This window comes from Thalassophryne amazonica, chromosome 1 (assembly GCF_902500255.1).
Source record: "Thalassophryne amazonica chromosome 1, fThaAma1.1, whole genome shotgun sequence".
In the NCBI taxonomy this organism is placed as follows: domain Eukaryota; kingdom Metazoa; phylum Chordata; class Actinopteri; order Batrachoidiformes; family Batrachoididae; genus Thalassophryne; species Thalassophryne amazonica.
In genome coordinates, this window is record NC_047103.1 from 133,367,601 (window position 1) to 133,381,603 (window position 14,003).

Consider the following 14,003-nt stretch of genomic DNA (forward strand, 5'->3'; position numbering starts at 1 on the left):
TTTCTGCTACATTTAAGATGCGTGGAATGTAACAAACGTAAATACAATAATGTCTATAAACCCAGAGAATATATTCACGAGAGTTTTAGGCACTAGAGTTTAATGCTGCTGTCCGTGGAGCAGAGTGTCTGAAATGCATTTGTCCTGTCGTGAATGTACTGAGATTACCCAGAATGCACTGCTGGGCACAGCATGTGCTCACAAAACCTTAAAAATTAGCACTTTAAAACTAAAACATATATCTAATGTTATCACTTTATAAAACTTCAGACATGACAGTAATTTTAAATAACTTGTCCAAAATTAGTTTGGTTAAAATTTGAACCATAAGTTAAAAATGTATGCCTCTGGATGACTTGGGTGATATTGCCAGCGTATCAGTATCAGATTTTTTTTTTTTGTGTGTGTGACCACTTTTTCTTTGTCTGTAGAGGATAGAGTGGTTTCTCCTTAAACTAGCTCGCTTCTGTTTGCAGAGGATAGAGCTATACATCTCTTAGGAAACTTTCAACAGGTAAGTCTCAACTGATGTTAAATTTTTAAAATGTTTGCTGCTGTTCAGCTTGGTTGACTATGTTATCGGTCTAAAAGTTTATCGGATGACAATTCATCGTAAGATAATTAGTCCGATAATGGTTTTTAAAGTTATCTAAAAACATAATCCGATAATGAAAACATTATCTTCGATAATTATCTGTTATCGGATTATCGGAAGTGTGCCAACCACTGCATCTATCATCATGTCTACACATGCGACAAGCTCATCCTATGCTGCAGTGGTTCTCAAGCCTGTCCTCAAGGATTACCTAACCTACACATTTTCCACATTAACCACTGTTGTATACTGGTCTGAATGTGGTACTGTCGGATCCACACTCCAGAGTAGAAGGCTGCAGTGATGCATGATTAAGCTGGATGCCAACCACTGTAAACCAAGAAGAATAATAAGATCTGGATGCACCTTGAGGGACAGCTACAACCATGGGTTAAAGTGGACTGGAATGGTCCAGAACAGCCTTGTGACACCATTGATAACTTTTTCCACAATTGCCTTTAAATTCCAAGCACAAATTAAAAAAAAATAATTTAAATAAAGCACTGCTGCAGCAGAAAGGGTTCCACTTATCTATCCAGCTGCAGTTAACAAGAAAAAGCAGGACAAAGCAAGACTTTGAACCACCATGAAAACAAAAACAGAAAATTTTGGCATTTTGCTAGGAATGAAAATTAAACCAGAAACATTAAACTTTTTATGTTCCAGAACAGAACTATTTATTTAAAATAATGGTAACCAGTTAATACCATTATTTGTTTAGTTCCTGAAAAGATTTCTGTTTACAATGACCAGATGAGGACATCAGACTCCATTAATGCTCCACATCCAAACAGTTGGTGGCGGTGATGCACACTGTCAGTTTGCAAACTGCCAATAAACTCTACAGAAGATGAAGAAGAAGACCCGGTGAGGTGCACTTCCCCCTGTTGTATATTTTGATGGTTGCTGGCAGGACAATGCACGGGGCCTATAATTTAAAGCTCTTCAAAGTGGCCCTTGAAACGTGTATCGGTGAGATTCCAGTCAGTGTGGGATACCATAAGACATTTATAATTACTTCACGTCAGAATTATAAGCTTTCCAGGGTAGGACGAACAACCTTTATGACCTCATGTCAAGGCCAGAGATTTCACAGACCAAGCTGAGAGATCTCTCTCCCTTTCACCAAAAGGGGGAGAAGAGACCTTTGGTTAAATAAAAAATGAAAGAGAACAGTATTTTATCTGCATACTGTATATAAAAATTCTAATGTCTGTTTTTTTTTCTGGTTTCTGGTTTATTTTTAATACTCACCATCATAATTAAACATTTCAATATCGATTTGCTGTCCACTCTGTCTCATGGTCATCCAGATGCTCTGTAAAAGATTTTAAAATAGTGATTTTATATGTGAAATAAATCATTTATTTCATGTTGATCTCACATTATTTGTCAAAGACTGCAGAAAACCAGTAGCATGAGTTCAAGGTACTTTTTTTGCCCTTCCTTCCTCACATGGTGTCTCAAAGGCCTATAAAGGCTTTGCAGTCACGTGACCCGGCCACTCCCCATTGCCATGTTGCCGGTCATGCGCAGTGCTCCCAGCATTGTTGACACGAGAAACAACATCCTTACTGGGAAATGTAGGACAAGCTTAGAGATAAATGAATCATGTCTGAACCTGATGGAGTAAATGAACATACCAGGCATCTATCTGGTGGTACAGGCAGAAAATTTCCATTTTGACCACTTGTGACCCGCACACAGCACCGGGCGTGTTGTTTTCTTTGCTGACCGCACCTGGAGCAACACTGCCGGTCTTGGAACTCAACCCTTTTTTCCTGTTAATTATGTAATTTTTATGTTAATTTACTGTCTTAATGTATTTGTAAATTGTTTAGGTTCTTGTTATCATATACAGGGTTCTCCCCAGACAATGGACCAACGGCGCCACACTGTTATACTGCCATCTAGCGCCGCTATAGTGTAGTGTCTTCTCATGATGTTTTAGCGGGAGACTTGGTGGTAATCTAACGGCACACAAACCCGCTTTTGCGGGAAATTTCACAAAACAACTTCTGCTCTATTTTATCCTGTTTACATCCAGATGACACAAACCATGACAAAATGCAAGCGTTACACAAAGCCAGATGATCAGAGGACGATCTCTGCATTTTTTTGTTCCGTCTTGGTAGGACCACAGCCTGGTGATATTGTGACTTGGGAATTCAAACTTTTGAAATTGAAAATTATGCAGGGGAAATGTGTAAAAAAAAGTCTGGAATGTCCCACATTTTAAATAGTCTTTCTGTACATTATTTTTCTTTCAAATGAGTTTATTGCACATTCAAAAGATACAGTGCGTCAGTGAAAGAAAAACATTTTAGATAAATTTAATTAATCAACAATTCAGCACAGAATCAGACCAGAAACAGTACTAAAAGATTTTCATTTTTGTCTTAGTATACAGTTTATAAGCAAGTCTACATAACACTCCACAAGCGTTTGTAAATCCAATGGTGGGCACAGCTAACCAAAAAGTTAGCTTTGATAACTGGTAATCAGCTAACTGAAAAGTTATCTTTTAAACGCTAAACTGTCTAAAAACATATTGGAAGCTACAGATAACCAATAACTTTCAATTTTGCCTCAAATACGCTTTCAGCTACAAAGAAAGTGATTTTGAGTTTAAAAACCACCAAAGCTTCTAACAAAAGCAACAGTGATCACAAACCCAAATAGCCAATGAGCCAGCACTTCTGTCTTTGTGCGCTCTGTCTCCTGGTCATTTACCCTCACAGGATACAGAGGTCCAGCGATAAGGCAGAGGTCTTGAAATGGAAAGCAGGTTTGAATTATGGTTTTGCTTTATAAATAAAATTATTCCAGATAGAATGACTACATTAATGTAAACTCTAAAAATGTATAAGGTGATATATAAGACATATCTGTTAATTTTAAAATAATGCAGTTTTGAACATTATCACACAGATGCCCAGAGAGGATTATGGGTAAACTAAGCCTCCGCTCATACTGATTGGTTGATTCATTCATTCTATGTAAAAACCAACACAAGTGAATCAATGTAACATGTGTTGGTGTTTACAAATAAATGTAATCCCGTTAGACAGCGCCTAAGCGCATGTGTGATGACATCACAACTCAATGCAGTTAGGTAGACAAGGTTTCTTTCAATAACAAGAACTGTCAAAAAAACTTTCTCGTGTGTGGATGGAATTGTGTGGCAATAGGAATTGCCTTTTGAATGCTTGAATAACGATGTCAGTTACACAAAGAAATCAAATAATAGTGAAAAAATGTCATCATGCATCAATCAGTCGCGTCAGTTATGAGGCATCATAACATCCGATCGGTTAGCGGGTGCGGTTTTATAACACATCAATCAGTCACTCCATCATAACATCAAGCCTGGTTCACACGACAAGATAATTGGGCCGATATCAGACCCAATCTGTTGTGAAAGTGTAGTGACACGGACCCACAACAGGGGGTGCAAATGAACGGTCAATAGATGAGCCAAAAGGTAACAATTTAATGTTGTGAAATGTGCACAACGAACATACAGACAATCTCAGAATATAATTACAGTCAAATTACAAAGGTGACGTGTGGGCAGGCTCGAGGATAGAAGACGTCTGTCCTGAGAAGAGCCGGAACCACACGATTTCCGCCCCCACAGAACCTGGTGAATACTGGAGCCGCCAAGTCCCGAATTCCCAGGTGATCACCGTCCCCGACTGTCGGATCTGGTACTGCTGGCGAAGAACAAAGACAGTCAAGTGTGGGTGTGTGTACACCCAGTAACAACAGCGGTGGGAATGCCACCTCCACCTCTCACTCAATATGTTGCAGAGTACCGCAGTGATTCCTCAGGGGAAAAGAGTGCCGTCCTGCACTCACTCAGCCTCCACAGAAAAAGGAACTGGTACTCCTGCAAACACTCACAATATACAGATATATTGCAAAAGACACAAACGGCTGAGGATATTACCTCCAATGAAGTATGATATCTCGGCGATGAGGTTGAGATGACGTCTGGTCTTTATGGAGTGCGATGATGAAGAATGTGTGACAGCTGTCAGGAATTAATGAGTGACAGCTGTCACTCCCGGCTGTGTCTGTGGCGGCAGCGCCCTCTCGTGCCTGAAGCCCGCACTTCAGGCAGGGCGCCCTTTGGTGGTGGGCCAGCAGTACATCCTCTTCTGGCGGCCCACACAACAGGACCCCCCCCTCAACGGGCGCCTCCTGGCGCCCGACCAGGCTTGTCCGGGTGTCTGCGGTAGAAATCGGCCAGGAGGGCCGGGTCCAGGATGAAGCTCCTCTTCACCCAGGAGCATTCTTCGGGTCCATACCCTTCCCAGTCCACCAAATACTGGAACCCCCGGCCCATTCAACGGACATCCAGGAGCCGGCGCACTGTCCAAGCCGTCAATGATCCGGGCAGGAGGCGGCGCCGGACCGGGAGCACAGAGGGGTGAGGTGTGGTGAGGCTTGAGTCTGGACACATGAAAAACCGGGTGGATCCGCAGTGAAGCTGGGAGTCGGAGCTTCACTGCGGCAGGACTGAGGATTTTGAGGATCTTGAAAAGTCCAATGTACCGGTCCTTCAACTTGGGGGAGTCCACTTGGAGGGGGATGTCCTTCGTGGACAGCCACACCTCCTGCCCGGGCTGGTAAGCAGGGGCCGGGATTGCCGGCGGTCTGCATGGAAGCGCCACACCCGACGGCACTTCCGCAGGTGGGCCTGGACCGAGGGCACACGACCTCTCCCTCCACCACGGGGAACAACGGGGGCTGATACCCCAAACACACCTCAAATGGGGAGAGGCCGGTGGCAGAAGACACCTGGCTGTTATGCGCTTACTTGATCCAGGCCAGATGGTTACTCCAGGCCGTCGGGTGCGCGGATGTGACGCAGCGGAGGGTCTGTTCCAGTTCCTGGTTGGCCCGCTCTGCCTGTCCGTTCGTCTGTGGATGGTACCCGGACGAGAGGCTCACGGTGGCCCCCAGTTCCCTGCAGAAGCTCCTCCAGATGTGTGAGGAGAACTGGGGACCACGATCTGAGACGATGTCGGTAGGTATCCCATGCAGACGGACAACATGGTGGACCAGGAGGTCTGCTGTCTCCTGGGCTGTTGGGAGCTTCGGGAGGGCCACGAAGTGGGCCGCCTTGGAGAATCGGTCCACTATCGTGAAGATGGTGGTGTTGCCCTGGGACGGCGGGAGGCCCGTGACGAAATCCAGGCCGATGTGGGACCAGGGGCGATGAGGCACAGGAAGCGGTTGGAGTAGTCCTTGGGCCTTCCTGTGGTCAGCCTTGCCCCTGGCACAGGTGGTGCAGGCCTGGATATACTCCCGGATGTCGGCCTCCATAGACGCCCACCAGAAGCGCTGCCGGACAACTGCCACGGTCCTTCGCAGCCCTGGATGACAGGAGAGCTTGGAACCGTGACAGAAGTCCAAGACTGCAGCTCTGGCCTTTGGTGGGACCTGTACCTGGGTCCGGGCTCCGTGCCAGGGCCTCCCGGACGATCTTCTCCACATCCCAGGTGAGGGTGCCCACGATAGTGGACTCCGGCAGGATGGGCTCTGGTGGATCCGACAGTGCAGTTTTGACCTCCTCTTCGTGTACCCGGGACAAGGCATCTGACCTCTGGTTCTTGGTCCCGGGGCGATAGTTGATCCGGAAGTCAAAACGCCCGAAGAACAGTGACCAGCGGGCTTGCCTGGGGTTCAGCCGCTTGGCGGTCCTGATATACTCCAGGTTCCGATGGTCAGTGAAAACCGTGAACGGCACAGACGCTCCCTCCAACAGGTGTCTCCACTCCTCAAGAGCCTCTTTCACCGCAAGGAGTTCTCGATTGCCGACGTCATAGTTCCGTTCAGCCGGGGTCAACCTGCGTGAAAAGTAGGCACACGGGTGAAGAACCTTATTGGTCTCTCCGCTCTGGGATAGCACGGCTCCTATCCCTGAGTCAGAGGCGTCCACTTCAACCACGAACTGGCGGCTAGGGTCGGGCTGCACCAAAACTGGCGCAGTAGAAAACCGTCGTTTCAACTCCTTGAACGCGGCTTCGCACTGATCCGACCAGGTGAAGGGGACTTTTGGAGAGGTCAGGGCTGACAGGGGGCTAACTACCTGACTGTAGCCCTTAATGAACCTCCTATAGAAATTAGCGAAGCCGAGGAACTGTTGCAGCTTCCTACGGCTTGTTGGTTGGGGCCAATCTCTCACCGCCGCAACCTTGGCCGGATCAGGGGCGACGGAGTTAGAGGAGATGATAAACCCCAGGAAGGACAAAGACGTGCGGTGAAACTCGCACTTCTCGCCCTTCACAAACAGTCGGTTCTCTAATAACCGCTGCAGGACCTGACGTACATGCTGGACATGGGTCTCAGGATCCGGAGAAAAGATGAGAATATCGTCCAGATATACGAAGACGAATCGGTGCAGGAAGTCCCGCAAGACGTCGTTAACCAAGGCTTGGAACGTCACGGGGGCGTTGGTGAGGCCGAACGGCATGACCAGGTACTCAAAGTGACCTAACGGGGTGTTAAATGCCGTCTTCCATTCGTCTCCCTTCCGGATCCGAACCAGGTGATACGCATTTCTAAGATCCAGCTTAGTAAAGATTTTGGCTCCATGCAGGGGGGTGAACACGGAATCCAACAATGGCAACGGGTATCGATTGCGAACCGTAATCTCATTCAGCCCCCTGTAATCAATGCATGGACGGAGTCCGCCATCTTTCTTGCCCACAAAAAAGAAACCTGCCCCCATCGGGGAGGTGGAGTTCCGGATCAGCCCGGCAGCTAATGAGTCCCGGATGTAGGTCTCCATTGATTCGCGCTCAGGTCATGAGAGGTTGTACAGCCTGCTGGACGGGAACTCAGCGCCTGGAACCAAATCAATGGCACAATCGTACGGACGGTGCGGGGGAAGGGTGAGTGCCAGATCCTTGCTGAAGACGTCAGCAAGATCGTGGTACTCAACCGGCACTGCCGTCAGATTGGGAGGGACTTTGACCTCCTCCTTAGCCTGTAAACCGGGAGGAACCGAGGATCCTAAACACACCCGATGGCAGGTTTCACTCCACTGAACCACCACCCCAGAGGGCCAATCAATCCGGGGATTGTGCTTCAACATCCATGGGAAGCCCAAAATCACGCGGGAGGTAGAAGGAGTTACAAAAAACTCAATCTCCTCCCGATGGTTTCCAGACACCACCAGAGTTACTGGTTGTGTCTTGTGTGTGAGTAAAGGGAGGAGAGTGCCATCTAGTGCCTGAACCTGCAATGGCGAAGGAAGCACCACCAGAGGGAGCCCTACCTCCCTTGCCCATCTGCTGTCTAGCAAATTCCCTTCTGACCCCGTGTCCACCAGTGCTGGGGCTTGAAGGGTTAAATCCCCGCTCAGGATTGTGACTGGGAGTCGTGTGGCAATCTGTGTGTGTCTCAATTGAATGTTTTGACCCCCCCTTAGCCCAGTCTCTAAGGGCGAGTGTTGTCGTTTTGGCCGTTTGGGGCAGTTTTTCTGTATGTGCTCCTTTGAGCTGCAGAGAAAACACTCCCCGTGGATCAGCCTCCTCATTTTGGCCCTGTGCGCTTCCCTAACAACGTCAGCAGGGGGAGCTGTTGCCCCACGGAGCGCTGTGGCTGTGGAGCGTGGGGAGGGCGGCGCCTTTTCGAACCCGGAAGGGAGAGGGGCGGCGCGTATCCGGTCACGTCCTTCGCCTCGCTCCCGACGGCGTTCCTCCAACCGATTGTCTAACCGTATAACGAGATTGATAAGCCCATCTAAATCCCGCGGTTCCTCCTTAGCTACCAGCTGCTCCTTCAGAACCAACGACAGTCCGTTTATGAAGGTGGCGCGGAGCGCAACGTTATTCCAGCCGGACCTCGCAGCCGCGATGCGGAAGTTGACTGCATAAGCGGCTGCGCTCTCGCGTCCCTGTCTCATTGACAGCAGCACAGTTGAAGCGGTCTCTCCTCTGTTAGGGTGATCAAACACTGTTCTGAACTCCCCCACAAACCCAGTGTATGCTGATAACAACCGTGAGTTCTGTTCCCAGAGCGCCGTAGCCCAGGCGCGTGCTTTACCCCGAAGCAATCACATAAGCTATTTTACTAGCATCTGACGCGTACATGATGGGACGTTGTGCGGAGACGAGCGAACATTGCATGAGAAAGTCCGCGCACGTCTCCACACAACCTCCGTACAGCTCAGGAGGGCTTATGTATGCTTCAGGGGATGGTGGGAGGGGTTGTTGAACCACCACTGGAACGTTCATATTCTGCACAGGGTCAACAGGAGGACGAGCTGCAGCAGCGCCCTGAGTGCTCGCCGCCACCTGCGCGGAGAGAGCCTCCACCCTGCGGTTCAGGAGGATGTTTTGCTCGGTCATTTGATCCAACCGAGCCGTAAAGGCGGTGAGAATGTGCTGTAGCTCACCAATCACGCCTCCTGCAGACGCCTGCGCTCCCTGCTCTCCCACTGGTCGTTCAACAGCCGGGTGACGCCCCTCGGAGTCCATGACGCTGGCCGAGATATCCTGTTGTGAAAGTGTAGTGACACGGACCCACAACAGGGGGCGCAAATGAACGGTCAATAGATGAGCCAAAAGGTAACAATTTAATGTTGTGAAATGTGCACAACGAACATACAGACAATCTCAGAATATAATTACAGTCAAATTACAAAGGTGACGTGTGGGCAGGCTCGAGGATAGAAGACGTCTGTCCTGAGAAGAGCCGGAACCACACGATTTCCGCCCCCACAGAACCTGGTGAATACTGGAGCCGCCAAGTCCCGAATTCCCAGGTGATCACCTTCCCCGACTGTCGGATCTGGTACTGCTGGCGAAGAACAAAGACAGTCAAGTGTGGGTGTGTGTACACCCAGTAACAACAGCGGTGGGAATGCCACCTCCACCTCTCACTCAATATGTTGCAGAGTACCGCAGTGATTCCTCAGGGGAAAAGAGTGCCGTCCTGCACTCACTCAGCCTCCACAGAAAAAGGAACTGGTACTCCTGCAAACACTCACAATATACAGATATATTGCAAAAGACACAAACGGCTGAGGATATTACCTCCAATGAAGTATGATATCTCGGCGATGAGGTGGAGATGACGTCTGGTCTTTATGGAGTGCGATGATGAAGAATGTGTGACAGCTGTCAGGAATTAATGAGTGACAGCTGTCACTCCCGGCTGTGTCCGTGGCGGCAGCGCCCTCTCGTGCCTGAAGCCAGCACTTCAGGCAGGGCGCCCTTTGGTGGTGGGCCAGCAGTACATCCTCTTCTGGCGGCCCACACAACACAATCTTCCCCTTCCGACAACCTTAAGGACGCCCCGACAATCGTGATGGCACTAAATATAATCTTATCATATTCCTGCCGTGTGTGGTGTGTTAAGAAGAACGTGAGGAGCTAAATGTGACATGCAGCCAATCAGAAAGCGAGGTGTTTGACCTGGGAATGTTCGTGTGTGAAATCTGTTTCTGTGTGTTGTTTTTACCATGTGGCTGACACCACACACTGTACAACTAAACCTGTCAGATCTATGAATTTTTTATCTCCACGTGTGGGGTCTCAGGTTTTGGAAACCTACAGATAATTTTAAAATCCTGTGGTCAACAACACTGTGATATAACCGGTCACCAGTAGATGGCAGTGTTCTATGCATTTTGACATCGGTTATATCACAAAGCCTGAATCACAATTGAACAGACTTTTCGGCTTTTGGAGTAAAGCCCCTTTCACACCGGGCTGCTCCCAGTTGCTCCCTGTGGCGTCATGACGACGCAGGAATTTCTGCATCAGGTGTGCGCAGCAGGGGGCAGAGAGGAGGTGAGAACGCAGCCTGCAGGTTCTCTGCACAGAGAAGTCAGAGTGCACAGTTTGGCTGCAGACAGACTGTGCACTCTGACTTCTCTTCTACTTGTTGTGCTGAGCTGCAGGGCTGCGCTCTGAGTTCTGTTATAGTTTATCTTTCCTCCCTTGACCGCGAGCAAACTGTCAAGCAAATGTGGAGATGTCTGGAGTTCTACTTGATGTTGACATGTCCTGTCTCAGGACTTATGTCCTTTTTTGTCCTTTTTTAAACTGTGATGTGAGAGCTTGAGCAGAGAACAAGGAACTAATGCCTGCATCCAGACTTTTTTTTTCTTTTAATTGTTCACATGTGCACGCGTGAAAGAACATCCATGAGTGGACTAGAGATGACTTTTTACTGGATCTTTCTGGCAATCATTCTCCATTTTTTTCTTCAGCATGTAGTTTTTACTGCATTAAGTACACTGTATCAAAACAATCCTGCACAATGGAACACAGCAGGAATCGTAAATTGGCTCCGAGTCATGCCGGGTAACGCCTCTTTACCCCGAATTACGCCTCTTTGCCCTGACTTGCGCTGGAACCACTTCCTTTCTGCGTCGAGCACAGGATGCCAAAAAAATTAAACAGGTTTAATTTTTTCGGTGCCCGACTTGCTTCCTCCTTTGCGCCCTCGCGCTGTTATGGCACCGAGCTGCATCGTCTCAGCACTGAGTTGCTTCCATGCGGCGTCGTCATAATGATGCACGGCACAACCAGAAGCAACTGGGAGCAGCCCTGGTGTGAAAGGGGCTGAAGCAACATGGGCTTCTTCCGGCATTTGTACGTAAAACAAACACAATAACAATGTCTATAAACCCAGAGAATATATTCACGAGAGTTTTAGGCACAATATATAAAGAGTTTAATGCTGTTGTCCGTGTGGAGCCTGATCAGAGCATCTCAAGTGCATTTCTCCTGTCGTGACCTTTTTTCCCAGAATGCACTGCGTACACACCATGTCCACACTGAAACCTTTAAAATTAGTCCAATACTTTAAAACTAAAACACATATATGATATTTTCATTTCATAAAACTTCAGACGTGACGTTAATTTAAATAACTTGTCTGAAATTAGTTTGGTTAAAATTTTAACCATAAGTTAAAACTGTATGCCTCTGGATGACTTGGGTGATATTGCCAATGTATCAGTATGGGGACAAAAGAAATGAGCTTTTTTTCTTTTCTATGACCAGTTCTCCTTTGCCTGCAGAGGATAGAGCAGTTTATTCTAGAACTAGCTCTTCTTTGTTTGTAGAGGAAAGAACTGTGCATCTACTACAAAAAGCTATGTCTGCAAAAATGTTAGCGGACTAAAAATTATCGGAGCAAAATTTATCGGAAGATAATTGGTCTGATGATAGCTTTCAAAGTTATCTGAAAAACTAATCCGATAATGAAAACATTATCTTCAATAATTAGCAGTTAGTGGATTACAGAACACTGTGCTACTGCACACCAAGCCTCTGCAATTCTACACACCAGGGTGGAAAAATCCTTTTATCAATACATACCTGGATTGATAGATATTATTCATCCCGCTGGACTTTGCTGGCAGTGAAGCTTCAAAACCATGGAAGAAGAAGAGGCGAGCCAAGCATCCACATTCACAGGACATGTCCATGTCCAGTCATCATAGACAGATTTCCAGCGGGAGGACATTTCCACATCCACCGTTCACTTCTCGTGCACGGATCGCACATGACATCACCGCTGCAGCTCGTCGCTTTCTTTCATCTCCTCCAGTTCTCTCACGAGTGCAGCAAGATAAGCAGTCGATTAACTCCTGCTCACGGATGAATCACCAGCGAGAGGACATTTCCACATCCAGGTTAACTCCACACAGATGGATGGCCAGCAAGGGGACATGTCCACCATCGCCAGTAGATGCACAGAACGCGCATGCGGCTGTCAGTGGCCGCTCCAGGCACTTTCACCTCCTCCAGTTCTCTCAGGATTGCAGCAAGTAAAGTCCATTAACCCCTGCTCATGGACAAATTGCCAGCGAGGGGACATGTCCATGTCCACTTCTCATGTACGGAACGTGCGTGCGGTTGCCGATGGCCGCTCCAGGCACTTAAGCCCCTTTCACACCGGGACTGCTTTGAGTTGCTTCCTGTGGTGTCATGACGACGCAGGAATGTCTGCATCAGGTGCGCGCAACAGGGGGCAGAGAGGAGGTGAGAACGCAGCCTGCAGGTTCTCTGCACAGAGGAATCAGAGTGCACAGTTTGGCTGCAACCAGACTGTGCACTCTGAGTTCTCTTCTAGTTTATATTTGTTCTTGTGCTGAGCTGCAGCTCTGCACTCTGAGTTCTGTTATAGTTTATCCTTCCTCCTTTGACCGCGAGCTGCGTATGAACGAACCATCCGTGAGTAAACCATCCGTGCTCCTATCTCCTTTTCAATCCCAATCATGTTTATATATATGCATATGTATATGTGTATAGGTATGTGTGTGCATATGGGTATGCGTGTATGGGTGTATATGTATGTGTATGTATATGTGTATATGCATATACAGTGAGGAAAATAAGTATTTGAACACCCTGCGATTTTGCATGTTCTCCCACTTATAAATCATGGGGGGTCTGAACTTTCCATCTTAGGTGCATTTCCACTGTGAGAGACATAATCTAAAAAAAAAAAAAAAAAAAAAAAAATCCGGGAATCACAATGTATGATTTTTTAATCATTTATTTGTATGTTACTGCTGCAAATAAGTATTTGAACACCTGTGAAAATCAATGTTAATATTTGGTACAGTAGCCTTTGTTTGCAATTACAGAGGTCAAATGTTTCCTGTAGTTTTTCACCAAGTTTGCACACACTGCAGCAGGGATTTTGGTCCACTCCTCCATACACATCTCCAAATCTTTCAGGTTTGGAGTTTCAGCTCCCTCCAAAGATTTTCTATTAAGTTCAGGTCTGGAGACTGGCCAGGCCACTCCAGGACCTTGAAATGCTTCTTATGGAGCCCCTCCTTAGTTGCCCTGGCTGTGTGTTTGGGGACATTGTCATGCTGGAAGACCCAGCCATGACCCATCTTCAATGCTCTTACTGAGGGAAGGAGGTTGTTTGCCAAAATCTCATAATACATGACCCCATCCATACTCCCTTCAATACCGTACAGTCATCCTGTCCCCTTTGCAGAAGAGCACCCCCAGAGTATGATGTTTCCACCCCCATACTTCATGGTTGGGATGGTTTTCTTGGGGTTGTTCTCATCCTCTAAACATGGTAAGTGGAGTTGATTCCAAAAAGCTCTATTCTGGTCTCATCTGACCACATGACCTTCTCCCATGCCTCCTCTGGATCATCCAGATGGTCACTAGTGAACTTCAAACAGGCCTGGACATGTGCTGGCTTGAGCAGGGGGACCTTGCTGCCCTGCAGGATTTTAAACCATGACAGCAACATGTGTTACTAATGTAATCTTTGTGACTGTGGTCCCAGCTCTCTTCAGGTCATTGACCAGGTCCTCCTGTGTAGTTCTGAGCTTTCTTAGAATCATCCTTACCCCACAAAGTGAGATCTTGCATGGAATCCCAGACCAAGGGAGATTGACAGT

General features: G+C 47.5%; 1 protein-coding gene across 1 annotated transcript in view; it reads right to left on the reverse strand.

Annotated features, from left to right (window-relative positions):
- Positions 1-14,003, reverse strand: part of nfkbiz (nuclear factor of kappa light polypeptide gene enhancer in B-cells inhibitor, zeta) — a 55,515-nt gene that overhangs the window by 15,422 nt on the left and 26,090 nt on the right. Inside the window, exon 6 of the mRNA XM_034174915.1 lies at positions 1,850-1,913. Within this exon, the coding sequence (XP_034030806.1) occupies positions 1,850-1,913 (64 nt within the window). The remainder of the gene's footprint in view (positions 1-1,849; positions 1,914-14,003) is intronic.